This window comes from Bos taurus, chromosome 9 (genome assembly GCF_002263795.3).
Source record: "Bos taurus isolate L1 Dominette 01449 registration number 42190680 breed Hereford chromosome 9, ARS-UCD2.0, whole genome shotgun sequence".
NCBI lineage: Eukaryota > Metazoa > Chordata > Mammalia > Artiodactyla > Bovidae > Bos > Bos taurus.
Genome location: NC_037336.1, coordinates 49,291,816 through 49,316,199, shown reverse-complemented (window position 1 = coordinate 49,316,199; position 24,384 = coordinate 49,291,816). Strand labels below are relative to the sequence as shown.

Here is a 24,384-nt window from a genome sequence, read left to right as displayed (position 1 = left end):
ATTCCACCCACTTGACACATTCCACCCCTCTGGAATCTATGCCTTAAACCATTAGAAAGATTATAATTCAATTTCTCAGATGAAAATCACATTGAATATATGAATATTATAACATTTAATCACTATTCTCTTTTAAAACCAAACAGAAACATAAAACATAATAAATAAAGCTTCAGTGGCATTATGAAATTGTAGAGAAATAGGTAAAAACAGAAATTATTTAGTTTATATTTTCTTTTCAATGATAGCAACAAAATGATAGAGTCACATAGACATATTTACCTGTTTTTTTAGAACTAGGAAATACTCTGAATGATAAATATGATCATTTGTAGGATCTTCTACCCAAATCCACCAGGGTTCTCCTACTGTCCCATGGACCTAGAAGGAAAATAGTATCCTAATACTATATATTTTAATTCAAGTAAGGGATTCTATTGTTAGCATTCCCAGAACCCATTCCTTTCTCTCTTTTTAACAGATTTATTGATATGGAATTTACATAACAAAGTTTACTCACTTAAAGTATACAGTTCAATAGTTTTAATACTTTTACAAAGTTTTGTGACCATCTTTATAATCTAATTTTAGGACATTTTCATCATCCCCTAAAGAACCTTGTACCCTATCCATCTTTCCATCATATCAACCTCCAACTCTTGACAACCACAGTCTATTTTCTTTCTCTATAGACTTGCCTGTTTTCGACATTTCATGTAAATGGAATCATATGCGACTGGTTTCTTTCACTTGCCATAATATTTTCATTCATGTCATAGCATGCATCAGTCCTACATTCCTTCTTACTAACAGGTAATATTCCATTGGACAGATATATTGTGTTCTGTGTACTCATTCCTCTCCATTTTTATTCCTAACAAAGCCTAGACTTGTTCAGTATGTTCATCTCTTTTTCTCTCTCATGTAACATTGAAGGTTACCCCACCTCCGAGAGTAATTTTGGTTAGCATACGCTAATCAGCTTATAGTATCCCCTTCACAAGAGCATGCGGCAAGGGACAGGCACATGGCCAGAACTGGCCCAATCGGGCTAAAGAAAAGGTGCATGCTCTGGGCTGCTGAAGCAGGGAGTATTTTTTCCCGCTCTCTGTTAACTGTGAACAAGGAAGCATGAATACATTTGAGAAGTAGTAAAAAGTATCAGCAGAGAAAAGAGATGGAAAGATCCTGGCTTTGGAACAGCATTCTTAAACAGAAGACTCAGTCATCTTTAGGGGCTCTTCTACCCATGGACCTGTCATTCTGTAAGAGGATGTATCTTCTTTGGGCTTCCCTGGTGGCTCAAGTGGTAAAGAATCTGCCTGCATTGCAGGAGCTGCAGGTGACGCAGGTTCGGTCCCTGGGTCAGGAAGATCCTCTGGAGGAGGGCATGACAACCCACTCCAGTATTCATGCCTAGAGAAGCCATGGACAGAGGAGCCTGTGGGCTACATACAGTCTATGGGGTCGCAAAGAACTGGACATGACTGAAGTGACTCAGCACACACACATACCTTCTTTTCCTTAAGTCAGTTTGAGACTACTCATATTTGCTATTCTTACAGCCAACAGTATTCTAACTGATAAAAGCAGCTATGCATTGTGGGAGATTTATTATGTATCTTAAGAGAAGAAAATAGGGTAAAAAATCTAAAACTTCTATGTATTCCAATATATAAAAACTAGAGTTTATGGCTAATGGTAATCTTATATTTTACATAAATTTTATATTTATAAAAATATTAAGTATAATTTTCTTTCATCTTATCCTCACAGAAATTCTGTGAGAAAGATAATTATTATTATAATACATGTTTACAGATGAGGAAACTGAAAGAATGAATGGTTAGGACACTTTAAGGCCAATGGTTGATTTCAGTTAGGGCTATGGTTGGGTATAATAAAATGCATTCACCTTAAAGAGGTACTAATGTCATGCAGACGATGACATTATGACAATATTGTAAATATGCAGACAATATTTACTTACACTTAACTAGAACCTTATAAAGTAGGCACTGCTATACTACATTTACTGATTTTCATTCCCCACTGGCCTCTTGAAAGGACTGACACTTGCTTGTCTGTACCTGCAATCTCCTTTCTACTGTACTCTTTGTATAGTAACTGGTGCAAAGATAGACCTTAAAGTTATTGAGTGTTTCCCTGGTGGCTCAGTGGTAAAAGAATCTGCTTGCAATGCAGGAGACCCAGGATCAATCCCTGGGTCAGGAAGATCCCCTGGAGAATGAAATAGCAATCCACTCCAGTATTCTTGCCTGGAGAATTCCACGGACAGAGGAGCCTGGCAGGCTACAGTCTATGGTGTTGCAAAGAGTAGGACATGCCTGAGCAGCTAATACACAAAGAATTACTGACTGAATAAGAGGATCCAGAGTGGATTTTCAACGTGCGTATGTGTGTGTATACACACACACACATACACACATAGTAACAGCTAAGTTTTAGAAGAAAGAACAGAAGTAGGGGTAAAAACAGAAATAGGAAAGGGATGGAAGCCAAAGAAGGACATTTGCAAGGACAATGTATAGCACTTAATGCTTATGGAAATACAGAAGATAACTAAGGAAAGGCTATTTATTATGGCAATCAGTCAGTCTTTGGTGATTACTGAAGTAGTTGTCTCAGTGGGAATCAGACAACCAGGAGGTAAATGTAGATTACTCCTTCTACAAGTCTAACAGTGAAGAAGAGAATGATAGTTTGAGAAACATCAGGATTTTAAAAGGGCTCTTTTAGCATGAAGAATCTTGAATTTTAAGTACATTAAAATGACAGAGTACATACAGCTAGAAAAAAAAATGAAAGAGGATAGAATTAAACAAAGTCGCTATGGAGTTGAAACCACTATACCATTGTTTCATGTGACATTTTAGGTTTCCTATAATTCTCTGATGGAGTCTCATTGGTTGACATATTATTCATCTATTATACCACATGCTTACCTTGAGGATGAGAGTAAATACTATTACAATGTTTTAAATGATTCTTCAATGTATATTCTTTTTAAAGGATTTTCTATACGCCTTGAGGACAGATGTAGGGAGGTATAGTTGAACCTGGAGTACAGACATATTTCCTTAATGTAGGTAGATTTAGGTGTTTTCCATGTCTACCTGATCATTCCAAGAGAAATCAGGAGAGATGCTAAGCGTCACTCGGAGGACAGTCCGTGTGATGGGCTGAATGGATGCTTCCATCGTTACAGAAGGAATCTGATGAACACATTGTTTGACCTTGAGCCCAATATTCACATGATGCAGAATGTGACCTGCAGGGAAAACATCACTTAGAAGAAATGTGTCCAGACAGGAAAGAAGCAATAAAATCTGACTTGTAAATGGGATTTCAGAGAAGGTGATTTTATTGCTTGTTTTATGATTTGCTATGTAGAATGGTTGACATTCTTGACCTGGCATGTTTGAATATTTTTTAATAGTTAACTTGAATTAGCAATTCATAGCTCTGAAAACCAGTATCAGGATTTTTTCTTTTTTCAGCTATTAATAGGGTTCTTAAAATTACTGAAACTTGATAGTTTTTAAACTACTATAAACAGTTCTACTTTTCTCCTAGTCAGTTTAAGACACATTATAGGAAACACAGATAAAATATAAAATATGGCCAATCTAGCACAAAATTAACCACTTATATATACATATTTTCATAAATGTTGAGATCCTGAAATATAGATATGCAGGAAAGCATCAGGGTGGCGTTGGGGGGCTCACAAACAGACGTGACTAACTAGAAACATTTTCCTACTCTAATTCAAGCGACTAAGTGGAAATAGGTTTTATTTTTTATAGGATCAGTATTTCTTATGTGTCCTGGTGGTTCATAATATAATTTTTTTAAAGCACATTTATAAGTAAACCAAAATGTTTTATGTACACTAAAGTTTGAAACTAAGGTGATTCCTCTTATTTAATAAAATATTTACATTAGAAAATGCGAGTAATCCCAACTTTCTAGTTCATTTATTGATACCTCCCTTTTTTCATTCCATCTTAGAAGTATTCTTATTACACAGGGGAAATAACTATCCCAGCCTCTCCTTGTATCTATGGGCCTTTTGCCAAACCCCTGTTCTCCTCAGCCTGCCTCCCTTCATGCGTAAAGCTTATTCTATTCAGAATCTGAAACATTACCTAATCCGTGTTTGTTCAACAGAATGTTAAGGCACATGGCAAGATATGCAGGGATAATTTTTCAGAATTATGTGGAAAGCATAGAAGACCAAATACTATTTACATACTGATACCAACAGTATTTAAAGATCTATACATATATAATGATGAGGCTCATTTAGAATCTGAAAAATTGTACAGTGTATTGCTGACATACTTTTTTTATTGAAATACTGTTGATACACATAACAAAAGGCAATGAAATGAATTAAATATTGAGAAATAATTTGAGAATAAATGTCATTAACTAATTCTCATTATTTGTAGCTAAGATTGTATCTGTAAAATAATCAAGGGTATGACAACCTAAACTCCATTTTAACTAATAATTTCATTGAGTAACTACATAAAATTTAAAGATTTTTCAGAAGTTTAAATTTTGCTTGAGTTTAGATCAATTAAAAAACAAATAAAATGGTAAAAGTTTATCTGTAGTAAAATGAAAATTCATAATGCTTTTTGTAACATTAAGCAAAATATTTTAATTGCATGTAACAGTTACATTAAAACATTTTTGCTTCCTTCTTACCTATTTCATCTTTCCTCATATCTTTCAGCTTATCCACAGTAAGATTTTTTTCTTCTAATCTTGTTAGAATGTGTGGTGGTAAGACTGAAAATTGTCTCAAAGGGCTAGTCCAACCCCAAAGCCTCTTGTCAATGACTTTACTAAGATTCAGGAGCCTGTAGGTCATGGCAGGCCAGCGTTTCCTCAAAGCAATTTCAAAAAGAGCACGGACAATTCTAGCTGCATTCTGAAGAATGAAAAGGGGGATTGGTGGTTAGGTCCAATGTCATTTTTAATTTATCAATGAAATTATTCAGACTCAGTTTAAAAAGTATGTCAAACTGCATCCTTTAATTGTGGGCAACATCTATCCTCATATACCTCTAATTATCTTTATTATTTTTACACAAGAATAATCGATCCTTTTATGTGGATGCTATTCTGGTTAATTCTCCAAGAATAGCTTTATTTCCAAGTTCTTAGGAAGTTCCACATCACATCTCCCTAAACAGGAATGAAGCAGATGAGACAAAAGGCATGTGAAATATTTAGGAGGTTATGGAAACCATTTAGAATCTAAGAGACAGCAGTGGATGTCCTTGGGTATACAGTGTAATGATCAAATTTGTAAAGCTGTTTGGAGAAATGCAGAAGACTTGGGATCTAGTCAGAGAAAAATTAGTGAGAAAAGAATAACAAAAAATGTTGATGAGTGCAACTACCCATATTAATGGCTTCCTTACAAACCAGACAATGCGCTCATTGCTTTATATATATTATCTCATTTAATTTTTACGACAAATGCATTTGGTCTTGATATTATGATTTTATAGATGAAGATACTACAGTTTAGTGATTTTAATAATTTGGAAAGTTGCTGTCAGAGTATCTTCTGAAAGCTAGATCTAAACATTAACAAAGTTAACACCAAGATTCTAAATTCAGTGACCTGAGGAAAACTTGATTCACAGACATATAGAAAGACACAATAATTGAGGCTCTTTTTCACATAATTAGTTTTCATTTGTTTTGCTTCCTTCTATTATTAACTTTTCAGATCGTTTTACGGAAGATTATTTTAAAAATCATGACTTAGAGACATCTATAATATCTAATAACATGTGAATTTGAAAATGAGGAATGTTAAATCTGGTCAAAATCATAAAAATAGATTAAAAATAATGAGATTTTAAATAGAAAAAAAGCAAACATGATATGGCTTGAAATTATGAGGTGAAAAATAATCGTACGAGTTAAGGGCTTTGGTTTTACATTTTATAAAAAAGTGTTATTCATCTTTTGATAAATTCGACTATTTGTTTCAGTATTAGAAATTTAAAAAATGGTATTTAGAAGCATGTGAGGCTATCTCTAATATGGTTCAAAAATGATAGGATGGCTCTCATTAGGCATTAAAATGATAAATAAATTGAACATGTTATAGCTATCAAGTAGGTATTCCTACAGATGCTCTTCTAAAAACTGTTAGCCTAATTTTTTCAACTGTGTTTGAAAACGCGTTTTAATATTTCAGAGCCTGTGGTTGTTCCCTAAAAGCTAAAAGAAATGGAAAGAGAAATTCTGTGTGACATAATACAAATAGGACATTTAAATCTGGAATGATACAAATTGGGTGGGAACAATGATCAAAATCTCTAACATGCAGAAGATACAGGCTCCTTTATAACACCATAGAATAAAAAAACTAAGGATTTATTTTAAGGGCTGAGAGAAAGTCTCAGGAGTGCAGAAGGAAGGTACCATTTTACAGATCTGACAGTGCTTGTGGAACTAGTAATGGCTTAAACTTCAAACAAACAAAAAACCCCCAAACTCAACAAAATTTATTTAACGCAGTCAAGAATGATAAACCGATAGGAGCTATTTAAGAAGAACCAGGGATGCCTTGAGATACATCCTCAACCTTCTGAGACTGACTTTCTGGGTACCAATCATGAGGAGACCATGAGTTTTATATTGTAAAGCAATTTGTAAATCAGTCTCTGATAATATCTTCATAATCTTGAATCAAGCAGAAATGTGGTCAGATTATCCATCCAGAATGCAGTAAAACTTTGCCTTTTCATTAAATCATTAACTATTTCAATACAAAACCATTAGATTATATAAAATGACAATATATTATCTTTCAGAAAAACAGGTAAAACAAAAGACTTTAAAAACAATGGTTCCTTCTACAGCTTTAGGCTTTTGAGAATACATATATTTTTCCATGGCAGAAACATATGAGTTGCAAAATGAAAAAAAAGATGTTTTCACCACATCCATATTTACTTTATATTTGAAGTCATCATCCAGTTTCTTGGTTACTTTGATTAAATTACTGCATTTCATTCAAACTGTTTGCTAATGTATCTTGGTTTACGTTTGTAAATATTTCATGTTTGCAGTTGTTTCAAAGTACTCTGGTGTATACATAGTTATTAACAGTAATTTATTTAACACAAACACACTTTTTCTATATTAAGCCTTTGAACAAAATTACAAAAAGAAACCACATAATGCAATAGTTTCTATATTTAAAGGATGATTAACGTTTTATTCTACTTAACCTACAAGAGGCATTACTCAATAAAAATAATGGAAAAAAGTATTTTTGATAAAAAATATTTCTCCCTAGAAGGAAAACCTCTCATCTGAAAGGTATATACTACCACACACACACACACACAAATCTACTTTATATATTGCATGAGTTCTTGAATATAAAAACATAAATATTACAAGATTTTATATTATGATAATTCTAAAAGCTAAATATTTAATGAGCTGCAATTTATGGATTAATTTTCTTTCAGCCCTCAATTTATAAGAATCAGCTTAGTAGGGAAGATGACTTTTTAAAAATAAAAGATATATCATACTGAATATATGATATGAGGTACATTTATTAAACTCTGTCTAATGGTTAAAAACAATTGTTTACATTTCTAACTTTTGAGAAAAGCTACAAAGTTTCCATAATGTTTTCTTTTTGCTTGAAATATTTTTGTACTATTGCTCTAAGTAACAGAAATGAACTTGACCATTTAAAACAGAAAAAAAATCAGATACTGATATTTTTACATGCTAAAATGTAAAAGAGCAACATTAAAAAAAAAGCCAAAATGACAACCAAATCTGACCTCTGTTCCTGATCTAATAGCATAAAATGGAATAAAAGACATACAAATTAAACAGAACCAGTTCTAAGATAAAATGCTGATTTAACAGCATGTCAATCATGAACCAATACATTATAGCATGAATTAATTCCTTGAATCTCTAAAAGTAATCAAGGAAGAGAAAACAGAAAGGGAGCAATATTTTTACCTGTGCAACGTATGCAGAATCTGATATGAGGGAGAAACTGTCCACCTCCCCTCGGCTGATGTAAGTTTGAAGCAGGATGTTTATTTTCCCATAACTGTTCTCTACACCTCCAGGAGCTGAGAGTTCACAGAAATTGCTTAGTAAGGTATCTAACTCCTCTATTTCCTCTTCTCTGACCTGGAAGAATCATGATTTTATAGAATTATCTGGGCTGACTTATTTAAAATGTTTACACTGAAATTAAACCATACTACATGTGTTCTAAAAGTTTCCATGTCATTACTCAACATTTTTCTTTTGTATACTAAAATAAAAACAATTTTTTCATAGGCTACTAATAAAATACAATGAAAAACTACCTTGAGACTGATACAACTACGTTTTATTATTCATCACCAATATTAAAATTGCCATTGACATATAAAAATTTGATACGCCACAAAAATTAAATCTTCTGACCTCACCATCCTTATATTGATGAGATTTCATTTTTTATTTGACCAGAGTAAAACCTCTGCCCAAATGGATTACAGCAAACTTGAATTATCTTCAAATGCATTCATTACAGTCATATATTTTTATATGGTATAACACATTCATAGCTTAAAACTGTGAAGTACTATGATTCAAAGCATTAAAGTTTTCACTGTTAATAAGATTAAATTACAATATGACTACAGAAATATTCATATCTAAGTCTGAATCATGCATGTCCTTTATATTTTCTTCAGTGAACCTTACATTGCAAATAAACCAAAATCTACACACTAAATTCTATGATAGTTTCATTACCATAAAACCTACTTAAATTGTATTTGATTTGCAGTAGAGAGCAAAGAATGGTGTCAGGTATGAAATACTATCAAAATCTATAATACTGGACATTGTTGATAAATGGAACAACATGGCTGGTACTCAAAATGTGAAGTGTCATATAGTTTATATTGTATAGGAATAACAATTTATTGTAAATGTTTATAAATGAATAAACACATATATGACATATGCATTTAATTCAAGCTTCAAGCAATCTTACCTTGATTTGATCAAATTCTTCAGCTTTGGAGACTATAGCAAAAATATCACTTTCTGTTTTGTGAGCATCAAAGAGTTCATTGAAGGTCTACCAAAGTAAGTGTTACATTTGATTAAAATAGAAGGCCTAGTAAAATATTTTAAATTCAAAACCTGACTATAAATCACACATTCTAAAAGGACATCCGAGCCCTAGAATATGCAGAGTTACAAGGTTTGTAGCACACTGCTCCAAATCATTAAACAATTATTAAAGTCATCAAAGGCTAAAAAGAATATTTAGCTAGAGAAGATCTTTAGAAGAAAAAAAAAATCAATAAAATCAGTTAATGAGGCCTACATTAGATATCTAAAACAATGTTCAGCATAGCATTCTAGTTTTGGCTCATTTTCAGCATGGGCATATGGAAATCTATACCATTCTCTGGCTTTAAGCTGATCGTATATCACATAAAATTGATGGAGGGATAACTAAAAATATGTAACCTGAAGATTCTGGCAAAGATATTGTAATATTGTTAGTAAGGGCATACAGAAATTCAGAAAATCACAAAGAAAAAGATCAGAATAAAAATACAGTTGAAAAAAGGCTCGAGTTTCTGAAAGTGAGCTGCAAACAGGCTTAAGATGTAGTTTGCCAGCAACACACTACCAGGTGGACAAATGAGAAAGGAAACTTATTGGACAAACAAGTGGACATGAGTAGGTGATGCAAGCTGTAGAGACCTGGGGGAAATGTTGTGGGTTGAGGAACTAAGAGATCACAGTTGTAAGATAATATATGTTAAAAGACTTTGAAGGAACCTAAAGTGCTATATGGGGCTTCCCTGGTGGCTCAGATAATAAAGAATCTGCCCGGAATGTAGGAGACTCGGGTTCGATTTCTGCGTTGGGAAGATCCCCTGTAGAAGGGAATGGCAAACAACTCCAGCATTCTTGCCTGGAAAACCCCATGGACAGAAGAGCCTGGAAGGCTACAGTCCATGGGATTGCATAAAGTCGGACATGACTGAGTGACTCACACTTTCAAAGTGATATATGGGACTTCCCAGGTGATGCAATGGTAATGAATCCACCTGCCAATGCAGGAGCTGCAGGAGATGCTCCTCAATTCCTAGGCTGGGAAGATCCCCTGGAGAAGAGGATGCAATCCACTCCAGTATTCTCACATGGAAAATCCAAAGGACAGGGGAGCCTGGTGGGCTACAGTCCACCGGGTCACAAAGAGTCAGACATGACTGAATGATTGAGCGCACACACACACACACACACACACACACACAAAGTGCTATAGAAACAGGAGATATGAATGTGGCAAGGGAGGAAAAGCTATTAAGCACATGAAAATGTTTTCTGAAACATGTTATATGCATAAGCAGATGTTAAATAAGTACAAAACATTTAACACGTACACAACTTTCATACAGGCTTTGGTGTTCATATTCTTGAAGAAATCTCATCTTAAGTGATTTCTATTACTTTTTCATTTAAGAAACAATTTTAAGAACAAAAATAAAAGTGAACATAGAAAATTCAAACCTTCTCTCTATAAAAAGAGTAATGAGTAAATTTCACCTTGATCTATCTCCCTCCATTCAAATTTAAATCCTCTCTTCACAGGTAATCACTGTTAAGTTTTACCATGTAGTAATACCTGAAGGTACGTGTGTGTGCGTGTTAGTCGCTCAGTCGTGTCTGACTCTAAGACCCCATGGACTATATATAGCCCACCAGGCTCCTCTGTCCATGGATTCTCTAGGCAAGAATACTGAAGTGGATTGCCATTTCCCTCTCCAATGAAGGTACATACATAGGTATATAAATACACATGAAGACAAGTATGTACTATTTAAAATGTAGATATTATGGTGGTACTCTACCTTACATAAGATTACATTAAAAGGCAACAGGCAAGGATACCACTGTGTAGTACAAATTACCTTTGAGTAATCTCTTAAACTGTCCAAATAGTACAGCTGAGTGCCCTAATATTTTTATTAGTTTTTATAATCCTTTTTGGTCAGTGTTTCTCAATAATTTGTAATTAACTTTTCAACTTCTTATTCATGGACATCAATAAGCCAACAGTCCCCACTGTATTCCCCAGGTCTAATATGCTCAATGGTTTTAGGCTTGGGTTCATCTACAGCTTGGGACATACTCATAGAGCAGGATGGCAAGAAGGTCCTGAATATTTAAAGTGCTATTTTTTTTTTATCTTTACTGAGTGCATGTTGTTGAATTCCTAAAAGTTAAATGAATTTTGTTCCATAGTAATATTATATTCTGAAGTCCAGAAAGTATATACATTTAAAAACAGACACATTATTCTATTTGTTCCACTCAGTATAATACCTCAATAGTGTTGTATTTAATATAGTAGTGGCTAGCAGTTCGACCCAAATCAGTTGAGGAGAAATATCCAGTTCGCTCCTCAAAACGAATCATCCGAGCTTTGTCTAGTTTCCGTCCAACTTCGATGACCAACTGTTCTCGGTGCTTTGCTAATGTTGGGTCAATCTATAGGAAAAAAAACAAACAAAAAAACACTTGACTAATTGTTCAGTCATCATTTGCAAAGGTATATCTATTTATGGAAATTAAATGTTTCTATTGATGCTTTAGCATACATTTTTATTACAATGTTAAAAGAATACATTTTTAAAAAGTTAGAACAATTAGAAAATATTTTATTTCATATATAAAGAAAGCTTTTAAAATTAATGAAAATTATCAATCTGTATATTGTTTTCAGATAGTAAATTTTAGAATCTAAAATTTCTGTATAGTCTTATAATCTTTAAGATTAATCAGGATTAGAAATTAGATACATGAAAAAAATCATTGTTTTCTCCCTCCCACACTAAAATAAATAAGAATTATAAAATACCAAATCATAGTCCTGCTTTATCAGCTGTTTTAAGAAATGATAGTGAGAATGCTTTCCTCTGCTGAAATAAGGGTATATAAAAATAAATGAAAAGTTATCTTTTAAAAAGCATGGTTTTAGTGTTCTAACAATTTTCATAACTGTGGTGGGAAAACCACTTTGCAGTATTTTTCTAAGCAGAAAGGACATTAACACTGGATATTAATAAATGTTCTTGTTACTAAGATATGTGTGTGTAAATATATGTATACAGACACACATACAGGTACACACACCAAGTCCTGAAGATTGCAGTCTGGCCACAAGCAATAAAGTGAAGTATGACCTTCCAAGGGGTGAGGGGAAGTATAAAATACTTCAGAAATCAATTTATGAGTTAATACTCCTACTATTTGTTCTAACAGATTTTTATATCAACTTGTTCATGCACCAAATATAGCTACAAAAAATGAATAAATCAGAAAAAAATGAGGCAAAGGAAAATCAACTGTAGGGAAGTAAGGTGGAATCAAGAGTCATATTAGCAAATACAGAAAGTTTTTTTTTTTTAAGTCTTTATTGAATTTGTTACATTGCTTGTGGGGTTTTTCTTTGTTTGTTTGTTTTTAAGGTTTTGGTTTTTCAGCCGCGAGGCATGTGGAGTCTTTGCTCCCAGACCTGGGATCAAATCCTTACCTCCTGTGCTGGAAGGCAAAGTCTCAACCATTGGACGACTGGGGAAGTCCCAAAAAGGTCTTAAATATTTTCACTAAGTGACATAATACATGTTTCAGGTTTACCTTATAAAACCATGTTATTAATCACATATTACTAAACCACTAAAAAGAATTAAAGTATTAAATTATTTGTGTTAGTTCACATGAGTTTTATAGCTGTAAATTCTTATTGGGTAATAAAAACACGTAGGTCAGAAAAAAGGTTAGTTATCTGAACTGTGAAGGCTATAAAACCATGTACCTCAGAAGGGGGAAAAAAAGTCACTTTTTTATACTAGAAAATCATATAAAAATGACTTCTGATATTAACCTGGTACTTTAAGAGAAATCAATTGGTATGTTTATGTTGAGATTTGAGATGCTTTAGCCCATGGAAAAAAAAAAAACCAAGTTGTGTTTTGTCTTCCTAAATTTACTCCTTCAGAATACTTTCATAGTACCATTGACCTGTCTCACAAAGCCTGTATCTGTAATAAGCTAGTGCCTTATTCTTTAAAATGTATAAAGTTACAGGTTACAACACATCTACATTTTATAGCTGATAGCAATCTGGCTGTAAAAGAAGATACCTGAGTATTAGATATCTTAATACTTAGGTATTAAGTAAAAGAGTAAACCTAAGTATTTAATATACAAATAAAGTGATTTCAGATGAACAGCTTCGTAACTAGTTGTTGCTGTTATTTTTATTTCCCCCTCCTAAATCTTAAGTTTCAAAAGTTCTCCATGATCACATTTACTGTATATGAAAAGGAAAAATAAAGAAGAAAAAAGATAGCCATCTGCTTTGATAACACCATGGAATGTATACACAAACTAAGCCATTATTATTTATAAATGGAGGAAAACTATAATGTTAACGTAATGTTAATTGATCAGTCATGTCCAGCTCTTTGCAACCCCATGGGCTGAAGCCCACCAGGTTCCTCTGTCCATGGAATTCTCCAGGCAAGAATCTAGAGTGGGCTGCTATTTCTTTCTCCAGGGGATTCTCCCGATCCAGGGATTGAAACTGGGTCTCCCACATTGCGGGCAGATTCTTAACTATCTAAGCTACCAGGGAAGCTTTGATAACACCATGGAATATATATACAAACTAAGCCAACATAATTAATGACTGGAGGAAGACTATAATTCTGAGTTAAATTCAACCTTTTCTTCTAATTTTGATTTAACACCATGTGAATATCGATATGATGGTGGTGAAATAGTATATTCATTAGAGAATAACTGGATTTTATCTGCAATTAGGAAGCATTTACAGGGTATAAAGCAGAGTTTTAAAGAAAAGACAAGATCTCACAGAATCTGTAAGCTATGTGGACCACACAGCTGTGAAGTTTGTAGGAAGAGCTGTGACCACATGCATTTGATTCTCAGTCTATGTTCTCAGCAGGACCGATTCAGCCTCCAAACTGTTAAGATAGTAACTCATAAATGCTATTTTTAACTTAGGAACAAGGACTTAGAAGGATTTGATAAGAGGAACATACTGTATACAACATCAGCCTATTATTAAAAGTAGTCTATAAGTTTCCTCATGTCTAATTTATTCCAAAAACTAAATTAAAAAAATAGTTTAAAAAAATCATAGCAAAATAGTAGTATCAAATGGAAACTCATCTGAATACTAAATTGATTAACAACATAAAGATCATTAGTATCAGTAGAAAAGAGGTATAAAGAAAGTAAAATAATTACAGGGGATAAAATTAATTTTCCTTCAGTTCAGTTCAGTTGTTCAGTCGTTTCCGACTCTGCAACCCCATGGGCTGTAGCATGCCAGGCCTCCCTGTCTATCACCAACTCTCAGAGCCTGCTCAAACTCATGTTCACTGAGTTGGTGATGCCATCCAACCATCTCAACCTCTGTTGTCCCCTTCTCCTCCTGCCTTCAATCTTTCCCAGCATAAGGGTCTTTTCAAATGAGTCAGTTCTTTGCATCAGGTGGCCAAAGTATTGGAGTTTCAACTTCAGCATCAGTCTTTCCAATGAATATTCAGGACTGATTTCCTTTAGGATGGACTGGTTGGATCTCCTTACAGTCCAGGGGACTCTCCAACACCACAGTTCAAAAGCATCAATTCTTCAGTACTCAGCTTTCTTTATAGTCCATCTCTCACATCCATACATGACTACTAGAAAAACCACAGCTTTGACTAGACAGACCTTTGTTGGCAAAGTAGTGTCTCTGCTTATCAAAATGCTATCTAGGTTAGTTATAACTTTTCTTCCAAGGAGCAAGCATCTTTTAATTTCATGGCTGCAGTCCCCATCTGCAGTGATTTTGGAGCCCCCCAAAATTAAGTCTGCCACTACTTCCATTGTCTTCCCATCTATTTGCCATGAAGTGGTGGGAACAAATTTCATATTCTTAGTTTTCTGAATGTTGAGTTTTAAGCTGACTTTTTCACTCTCCTTTTTCACTTTCATCAAGAGGCTCTTTAGTTCTTCTTCACTTTCCTCCATAAGGGTGGTGTCATCTGCATATCTGAGGTTATTGATATTTCTCCCGGCAATCTTGATTCCAGCTTGTGCTTCATCCAGTCCAGTGTTTCTCATAATGTATTCTGAGTATAAGTTAAATAAGCAGGGTGACAATATACAGACTTGACATACTCTTTTCCTGATTTGGAACCAGTCTGTTGTTCCATGTCCAGTTCTAACTGTTGCATCCTGACCTGCATACAGATTTCTCAAGAGGCAGGTCAGGTGGTTTGGTATTCCCATCTCTTTCAGAATTTTTCAGTTTATTGTGATCCAAACAGTTAAAGGTTTTGGCATAGTTAATAAAGCAGAAGTAGATGTTTTTCTGTAACTCTTGCTTTTTCGATGATCCAGTGGATGTTAGCAATTTGATATCTGGTTCCTCTGCCTTTTCTAAATCCAACTTGAACATCAGTATTTTCTATAAAAAGATTAAAGCTCTGTTTTTCTTACAGGTACCTAACTCTTTTCAGATGAAGCAGAAATAGCAAATATTTATCCTCATACCATGAAAGGATTAGAGAACTAAAAAGGAGGTCTGACTTTCTTTTTTTAATAAATGAGTTTTTTTACCTGATAAGCCTTGTGGCTGATGCCATATACTAATGGATTTGCTCTCATCCGTACATAAAGATAAGTGTAGCTTATCCACTTCACTGCTTCTTCCACATTAGTAACCGTTCCCAGAGCAATCTGCAAATCAAAAATATAACAAAAATTAAACTAATGCATTAAAGTTGAATATAAACATTGCATCAAGGACCATTTTGTCAAAAGCTAAGTTTTTAAAATGCATCACTATGATGTATTTAAAAGAAGGTAAGCATAATTATTGGCCATGACATTTCTCCAATTAATTAAAAATCAGCCCTGCTTCATTTGAGAACAGTACATTAGATATGCTACCTGCCAAAACTGACCTTACTTACTATTATTGCATTGGATTATTTTTCCCGTTTAATTTTATATAGTATTAAAAACATTTTGGTATTCATTAATTCTTCTTCTTCTTGTTTCTTTTAAATCTTGGCTTCATTTAATGTGACAACATTATTGATAGTTTTAAATGTAACTGTACCACAAATAAAACATAATATTGATGATTTTATCCCTCTTTATTGTGATTTTGTATACTGTCATCACCAAAATAACAAAGGGTATCATAACATTAATTTTTTTCCTCTAAAGATTCCCATTTGCAGCATAACTAGTATAAATATATAATATAAATACAATGGTAAATGCAATAATTTTGGCACAAATATTTTATTGGGATTTATACATATTAATAACATATATACCTCAAAATTCATACAAGAACAGGGAGTGGTTTTAATCTTTTTATTGGTAAACTTATCTTAGGGAGAAAATAGTTATTTATAAATTTGAATTATAATAAACACTGGTATTTCTTTAGATTATAATCTGAAATTTTTAAACATAGCATTTTAATATAACTTTATAATATGGTAATTTAATGAAACCAAAGTTAATAATTTTAAAACAATGATAACATATAAAATCTGTGTAATGAATGGAATTGCTAGAAAATGATCTTAACACAGAACTGCAGTGAAAAATCTTAAAAATACACTTTTTTAGACACTGGATCTATAGGTAGTCATTTTGCTTCTATTTAGAGTGTTCATTTTAATTAACAAATTTATCCAAGTTATGCCACTTCAGATTTGAATAATTTTTCCTGAATTTGTGCCTGAAAAAATTTTTACATCGTAATACTTTAATCAAAGGATAACTGATGGTCTCCACCCTAAATAACCAAATTTTAGGAGACAAGAAGGAAAAATAAATCCTGTTATTTTAGTATAAAATATTAAAGAAAATAACCATTAATGTTTGCTTTATTTTCATATTATAATTTACATTCTGCATAATTAATTTTGTAAAGTAAGTATGTGTAGGCTTAGCTATCTTTATTTAGTTGGAGATGACATATAGCAATTTAATACCATTATAGTATTATATCATACTATTCATCCTTAAATAAATGACCAAAACTAAATAAATGACAAGGCAGATGCTGACTATCTTTTAAAAAAATTACACTATCTTGATATATGTCAGAGAAAGACAATACTGTATGATCTCCTTTATATACAGAATCTAAAAACACCAAATTCATAAACAGCAGAATGGTGGTAGCCAGGAGTTGAGGGGTAAGGAAAATGAGATGTTGGTTAAAGGGTACAAATTTTCAGGCACATGAGTAAGCTCTGGGGATCTAATGTATAGCATCATGACTATAGGTAATCCTATTGTACTCTATACGTGAAAGTTGATATGAGAGTAAAGCTTTAGTGCTCTCAACATAACAACAGACAAAATGGTCATTACATGAGGTGAAGGAAGTGTTCACTAACTTTATGGGGTGAACATTTCACAAATACATATGTGTGTCAAATTATTGCACTGTATAACCTTAAACTTACAATGTCATGTCAATTATAACTCCATAAAGCTGGAAAGAACAAAAAAATTTACATTACATATTAACCAATGACTAAAACTGACCACAGTGTAAGTAAACATACACATTTATTAAAATGTGAACTGTAAGACTTTCTACAAAACAAAGTGTAACAAGAATTAAAATTTACCTAAGGAGTGAGTTCTACAAGACTTCCTAAATATGTACAAACATCACAGTTAAACATTTTTTAGTCTGCTTAGGCAAAGGAAACTAGTTAGATAATATGGCAAGATATCCTATAGCATTCTCCATTTTTAATTCTATTATTTGAGTTGGATTGTATCAATTCCCTTATCATTTATAGATATTTTAAAATAACATCACACAACTCCTGAGTAGAAAATTTTATAAAAAATAAAATAAACTTTATATTACTTTCAAAATCAGAGAATAAATTAACAATAATTGGTAATTAGCTGTTGCTGGGCACTGATAAGAATAAAGGAAAAGACCAAGTAGGTAGCAAAACCTGGATCAAGTAATACAAGTCTTTCAAATGTTCACCAAAAAGGAAAAGACTACTCAGAAAAATGAATGTAAATTTATGATGGTACATCATACTGTGAGATTAATCCTTGAATGCCACCTAGTGACAACAATAAAAATTTACTTGCAAATATGTGTGGTCTCCTAGTAGCTACTTGGAGAAGGCAATGGCACCCAACTCCAGTACTCTTGCCTGGAAAATCCATGGCCGGAGGAGCCTGGTAGGCTGCAGACCATGGGGTCGCTAAGAGTTGGACACAACTGAGCGATTTCACTTTCACTTTTCACTTTCATGCATTGGAGAAGCAAATGGCAACCCATTCCAGTGTTCTTGCCTGGAGAATCCCGGGGACGGAGGAGCCTGGTGGGTTGCCGTCTATGGGGTCGCACAGACTCGGACATGACTGAAGCGACTTAGCAGCAGCAATAGCTACTGATCTGATCTGATAGGAGGCTTACACAGAACAAGTATTTTTCATAGTATCTCTCTGAAATTTATTCATTCATCCCAATAATCATACAAGAAGCCAGTAAGTCAAGTACAATGGATATGGCAATAAATATAGCCTGGTGCCTCGTCTTAAGAAGTTCTGTAGTCCCTTAGGTGAGATACATGTAACTAGTTAAGATGACATCTATGAAACCATTATCCACAGTGCCTAGGACACAATATGTATTCAAAAATGCTTTTAAAGAAAAACACCTAACATGTATAACTTATAAAAGTGCCATTAGTATATAGTGTAACAGAGATTTAAGTGCTAAGTAAAAGAGGAAAAAAATAATCTATTTCAACTTTAGTGATTTAGAAGGCTCAAAGTATCATTTTGTATCTGATTTATCTACTTAAACTTTAGTCATTACAGTTACCTTGTTTATTTGTATGTGCTTTTTAAAAAGCTAGTTGAAATAAAATAAAACTAAACAAGCAAATGTAATAATCATATTTAGATAAATACATATGCATACACAAATCCCTCTAGTACATGTATGCAAACAACATTTATACCACTATTTGTTTATTTATTCCACTAAAATTTGTGTGGGTAGCAAGTATACTTGGGGCTGAGCATAAAGGGACTATGAAGTAATATAGTGGTATAATCTTGTACTGAATAACAACTTGGCACAGGTGTTTGTTAGCCTTTCACAACAATCTAGTGATACTATTCCTAATTTAAACATGGGAAGATGAGTGCTGTACAGGTGAAGCAAATGGACTGAGAGCCTATCTAGAGCAGAAGAGCCGTTCTGGAAAGTAACCAGAGTCAGAACTGGGAAGATGTCAGGCTACCGAGGCCATAAATCCAAAGACAAAGTGCTTGTATTATACCCTGCGGAGATGGACAGAGGATGATAGACAGAGGGGCCTGGGGTCTAGAGTCCATGCAGTCACAAAGAGTCAGACACGACTGAGCACGTATACGCACATGCACTGCTGTGTAGATGCGAGGAACTCTGTACAAAGAATGTATGTACACTTACAGAAAGATTAACACATTTTAAAGTATGGACCACACGGCACTGGCACAGACGAGGTACCCAGTCACGTCTGCTGAATAAATTTTCATAAGCCTCAAACATGCTTCAGTGTTTCTAACAGAGCAGAATGAAATGGTATATATAGGGCCGGAACTTCTGACCTTTTGGCATTAGTTAGTATTAGGCGGTCAGCCCGATTAGGGATCAATTAGCAAAGATGCCTCATAAAATGTCTGCATTAAAATGACTGCTTGATGGAATACTTTCTCCAGTTCTTCTAAACTAGTGTTCAAGGATAGCAGTCTGGGCAACATTCCTAATCTAACATGACCTTGGTGTTGATCATTGTTGCTATACAGTCTGGCAAAGATTTTGGGAATCTAAAGACTGAAAAACTCATTACCTTGAGAGCACAGCACACATTCATTGTATAAACTAATTTCACACTTGGCTTCCACAGATTACCAAATTTAATTTCACATTCAAACTATAATTTAAGGGAATTTGTTTCCTTAAAGAAAATTTACTTTAATTGGGAACTAGTCTAGTAGACAAAATAAGATGAAGAAAATTTAGCAATGGCTATACTTCACTATATTAGCAAAAAATTTCAAGGTATATGTTTTGTTATTTGAATGTTATTTATAGTATTAAATGGAATTACGGTTCCAGACAGTTGACATTTCTGAAAATGACAAACACTAATAAGTAGTTTATGAATATGAAGTGAATCTGTGGGCTACAATTCATTTTTAATTTCTCAGGAATTGACCAAATAGTTTCACTGATGATGGAATTTTATAGTCCATAAGAAAAAGAATTCCTGAGGACAAGAGTTACTCATCTGTGTCTTTTGCATAAAAGCATCACTATTTGGTGTCTACCACTTACAAAAAGCTATCAAGGAAAATAATTCTAAGTTTACAAAGATGTAGGCTTTCTTAATATGCTTTTCTAGAAACATTATATAAAACAGTATAACTATATAAACATTATATAAAATGTTTATATATAAAACATTATACAAAATGTTTATATATAAAACATTATACATAAAATTGTATCTTGCTTTTTATTGTAATTAAGAGAAATGATTACTGCCATTTTGGAAAATATTTAGTCCTGGTCTCAGAAGGTGGCAAATGGTAGGTTAATTAATATAGAGAAATGTATTAATTTTTAACTTACCACATTTTATATAATTGAAATCTAGGCTATAATAAAAAGACTATTTTTGTGGTTAAAAAGACTTGAGTTTGAACAGTACTAGTTTCAAAAATTAGTACCTGCATGAGCTTTGGGCCAGTTATCTATCTGAGAACAATATCTCCTGAGCATCAGTACTGAGAGAATATACAAAAAGTATCCAGCGGGTTGGCACATCCTCAGTCCATTGCTACTATTACTGTCTTTGTACAACAGACTATTCTATCATAGATCCCAGTGACCCAAGACCTAATTATTAAAACCATGCCATTATAGTAGGCAATGAGGATAAAAACTGAGTTATAGTATTTGTTTTGGAGACAATCCCTACATCATAATTAATTTTCTAATTTTTTTATTTTCTTATAATTTTGCTGCTACAAAGCAGCATCTTTCCTGATTTTTTTTCTAACTTCCAACTAGATCTTCTAACCCTTACCTAACTTTCTGAACCCAGATCAAGTTTTATCACCTTCATGAACAAAGCCTTTCTTGATAGGCTGGGGCCAAAGGTGTTTTCTCCTTCTACTGAATCCTTCTTTAGAACTTTATTACCTACCAACACTATTGCACTGCGTTTTTGTATCTTTTTCTCCCATTCTGGACTATATACTCCTTAACAGAGGAATTGCAGTGTGTGTTTCATCCTCTAAAAAGACTTGTAGATCAGATCAATAGATCTAAGTGAAATTTCTACAATACTTCAAATATTTCACTTATTCATGTATTTAATAGTTATATTCCACCTACTTTCAAAAACTGAGTCAACTTGAATAGTAAGAAGGGATGTAGAGACAGAAAAGTGTTGAGTGACAGCACAACAATAAAAAATGCCATAAGAACAGCAAAAACTTGTTTGATTGTTTGACACACAGGTTCTTAAATTTAGAATGTTTATCCTCTTTACCAGTTAAGATGTTACCTAGGGTTCCAGGGTCTGCTAGTTAAATCTGAACACAAAAACACATCACAGTGAAATAAATTATAATACTGTAGCTCAATTTAAGCAATCATATTTTCTATAACAAAGTTAATCGAATGAGCTAAAACAGAAGAGCTTTATTAACCTTATAAAAACTTTATCAAATACTTCATAATAAACTTTATAAAAGTTTGTATGAACACAGTTGTTTTTATTACTATTTCCTTAGTGTGTATAGCTGTGGTTAGATTTCTGTCCTTTCACAAAACCTCATGACTTAAAAGCAGTCTTTTAGCAATGAGTTGTTATCAGTTCTCATTTGCATTTTATATTGCTCTGATCTAATCAAGGATATCACCATTCCACCTCTTGTGTCTCATGACTGTGTATGAAATAAAATGTATTATTAAATATTACAAAATAGCAATCAACTCAACCTTTATTTCTCTTAGTCTTTCTTGAAGCTGATGATTCCATTCCAACCTTTTGCTTATTAGCTCTTACCTCTGCATTTAGATTATCTGCAAGGCTTTCCAGAAACTGGCTCTCAATCGGGTTTTGTTGAGTGAGCAAAGAGAGGTAATGGCTGAGTTTATCATGGGTTGTTATGATGATTCCTTCTCCAAATTTGTCAAATTGTGGTCTTCCGGCTCGACCAAATATCTGCATGACATCTAAAATTCCAAGGTCAACAAAGGAGCCTCTTTTTGCAGCATATATTTGTGTTCCCTAGATGAGGGAAAGTTAATAAAAATTTACATAAACACACACAAATATAAACCTGATGACTTGAATACTGAAATTAGGCAAATATGGCAAGATCTCAAAAGTGTACTTTAACTAATCCTTTCATTATCTGTGATAGAGTTAAATTTTCACAATATAAACTAGATTCTTTTGGAGAAAATAATTCTGACCTTATATGAATAACATTCAAAGTCACTGAAGCAGCCAAATCACAATAATTTTCTAAATAAATCAACCCACAGGTTTGTTTTAAGATATCTCAAATCCATGCAAAAAGGAAGGTAAGCTCTCACCTTAATAATAACAGCATGAGCAGGAAGATTGACACCCCAGGCTAATGTAGCCGTACAGACTAGGACTTTGATATGCCCATTAGAAAACAAGCTTTCAACCAAATTTCTGTCCTGCCGAAGCATGCCTGCGTGATGAATACTAAAACCATCTGGAAATAATTCTCGTACTTGTCTATTTCTTGACTTTTGCACCTAGAGTAGAAAGCAACAAAACATAAAAGTGTTATTTAGCATTTAAAAGCAATTGTTATTTAGCATGTCTCCTGAATAAGTTTATCAAAGAGAGCATAGAATTATTGTTAAGCATCTTAAGGTCTTACTAAGTTTTAGTATATAATGTGTTATACAAGATCACTTAAAATTATATTTCAGCTATCTTAAAAAATAGGTAACCTTGAACATGGCACAAAATCCAAAAGGAAAGAAGTTAAAATCAAGTGTTCCTTTCACTCAGGTGTCCTCTTCCTGTAATCAATCAGTATTACCTTGTGTATTCTTCCAAAAGAAGTCTATTAGAAGCAAGCGTAATTCTCAGTGGGTTCCAACTCATTCAGAGTAAAGGCCAGAGTCCTTACCATGCAAGACCTACAGAAATCATTCCCATCCCCAAACCCCACTTACTCATGCCAGACACAAATACTGGCTTTTTCTCTAAGGTCCTTTTTTTTTTTTTTTTTTAAACAAATCCACACCTGCCTTGAGGTCTTCACACTGTCTGTTCTAGACTCACTGCCTTGGAAACCTCTCCCCCTTACTGAGATGCCCCTGGTTCGGCTGGGCACGCACTCCTCATGATAATGAGCCAATAAGCCCAGCTGTGCTCCCCCTCACACCTGTGTTCCTGCTGATCTCTGACAGGAGGGCACCAGCCACCTGTCTTATCTCCTCAACTTTACATCTGCCCTGAATATACTAACCCGCTTCTGAGGGCTGGTCTTTGGCCTGGTCTGAGCTCAGATGTGGGGTCTGGTCCACTTATCTGTAATTTGTGTAAGTGCTACAGCAAATCTTTTAAAATTCACTGATAGCTCATCGTACAATGGAGACATTTTTTCAGCAAAATTAAAGACTAACATAAGTGCTCAAAATTTCTGTTTGGGCACCACATCCTGGCTTGTTTGCTGCTGCTCCGAAAATTTCAAGATCAGCATCTTGATAGCTTCTTTTGAAAGTGTTTTCCATAGTTTTTATGTAAGGTGCACTACACTGGCAGGGAACAGGGTTCTAGCACTGACTTCATCACACTGACTATCTCTTAAAATCTGAAACTTCGAAGTTAATAATAATTAAGAAAATGATCTGTGAAAACCGCACGTCATGAAATCTGCTTCGAATATAAAATGGAAGAGAATAAATTAACAAACCGCACCATCTAGTGGCCAGCCAAGTAAATAACAACTTGGAAATATATACACAAAAAGATTTACCTTTTTAAAATTTCATGAGGAGGGTATTACTTCATTTTTGTGCAGTGTGGTCAGCCTTTTACAAATAATTTTATATGCACACTTTATGATTATCTACATTGGCCTTAAGTTAAGGATCATATTGCCTTAACTTTAATTCTTTTAGATGTG

The 24,384-nt window shown here is 33.6% G+C and overlaps 1 protein-coding gene across 1 annotated transcript in view; it reads right to left on the bottom strand.

Annotated features, from left to right (window-relative positions):
- The window catches only part of ASCC3 (activating signal cointegrator 1 complex subunit 3), a 332,797-nt gene that overhangs the window by 113,620 nt on the left and 194,793 nt on the right, over positions 1-24,384 (bottom strand). The window contains exons 15-23 of the mRNA NM_001206118.2: positions 22,808-22,999; positions 22,272-22,496; positions 15,754-15,873; positions 11,443-11,607; positions 9,089-9,175; positions 8,053-8,229; positions 4,741-4,966; positions 3,138-3,292; positions 283-381 (exon numbers count right to left, since the gene is read on the bottom strand). Coding sequence (NP_001193047.1) covers positions 283-381; positions 3,138-3,292; positions 4,741-4,966; positions 8,053-8,229; positions 9,089-9,175; positions 11,443-11,607; positions 15,754-15,873; positions 22,272-22,496; positions 22,808-22,999 — 1,446 coding nt within the window. The remainder of the gene's footprint in view (positions 1-282; positions 382-3,137; positions 3,293-4,740; positions 4,967-8,052; positions 8,230-9,088; positions 9,176-11,442; positions 11,608-15,753; positions 15,874-22,271; positions 22,497-22,807; positions 23,000-24,384) is intronic.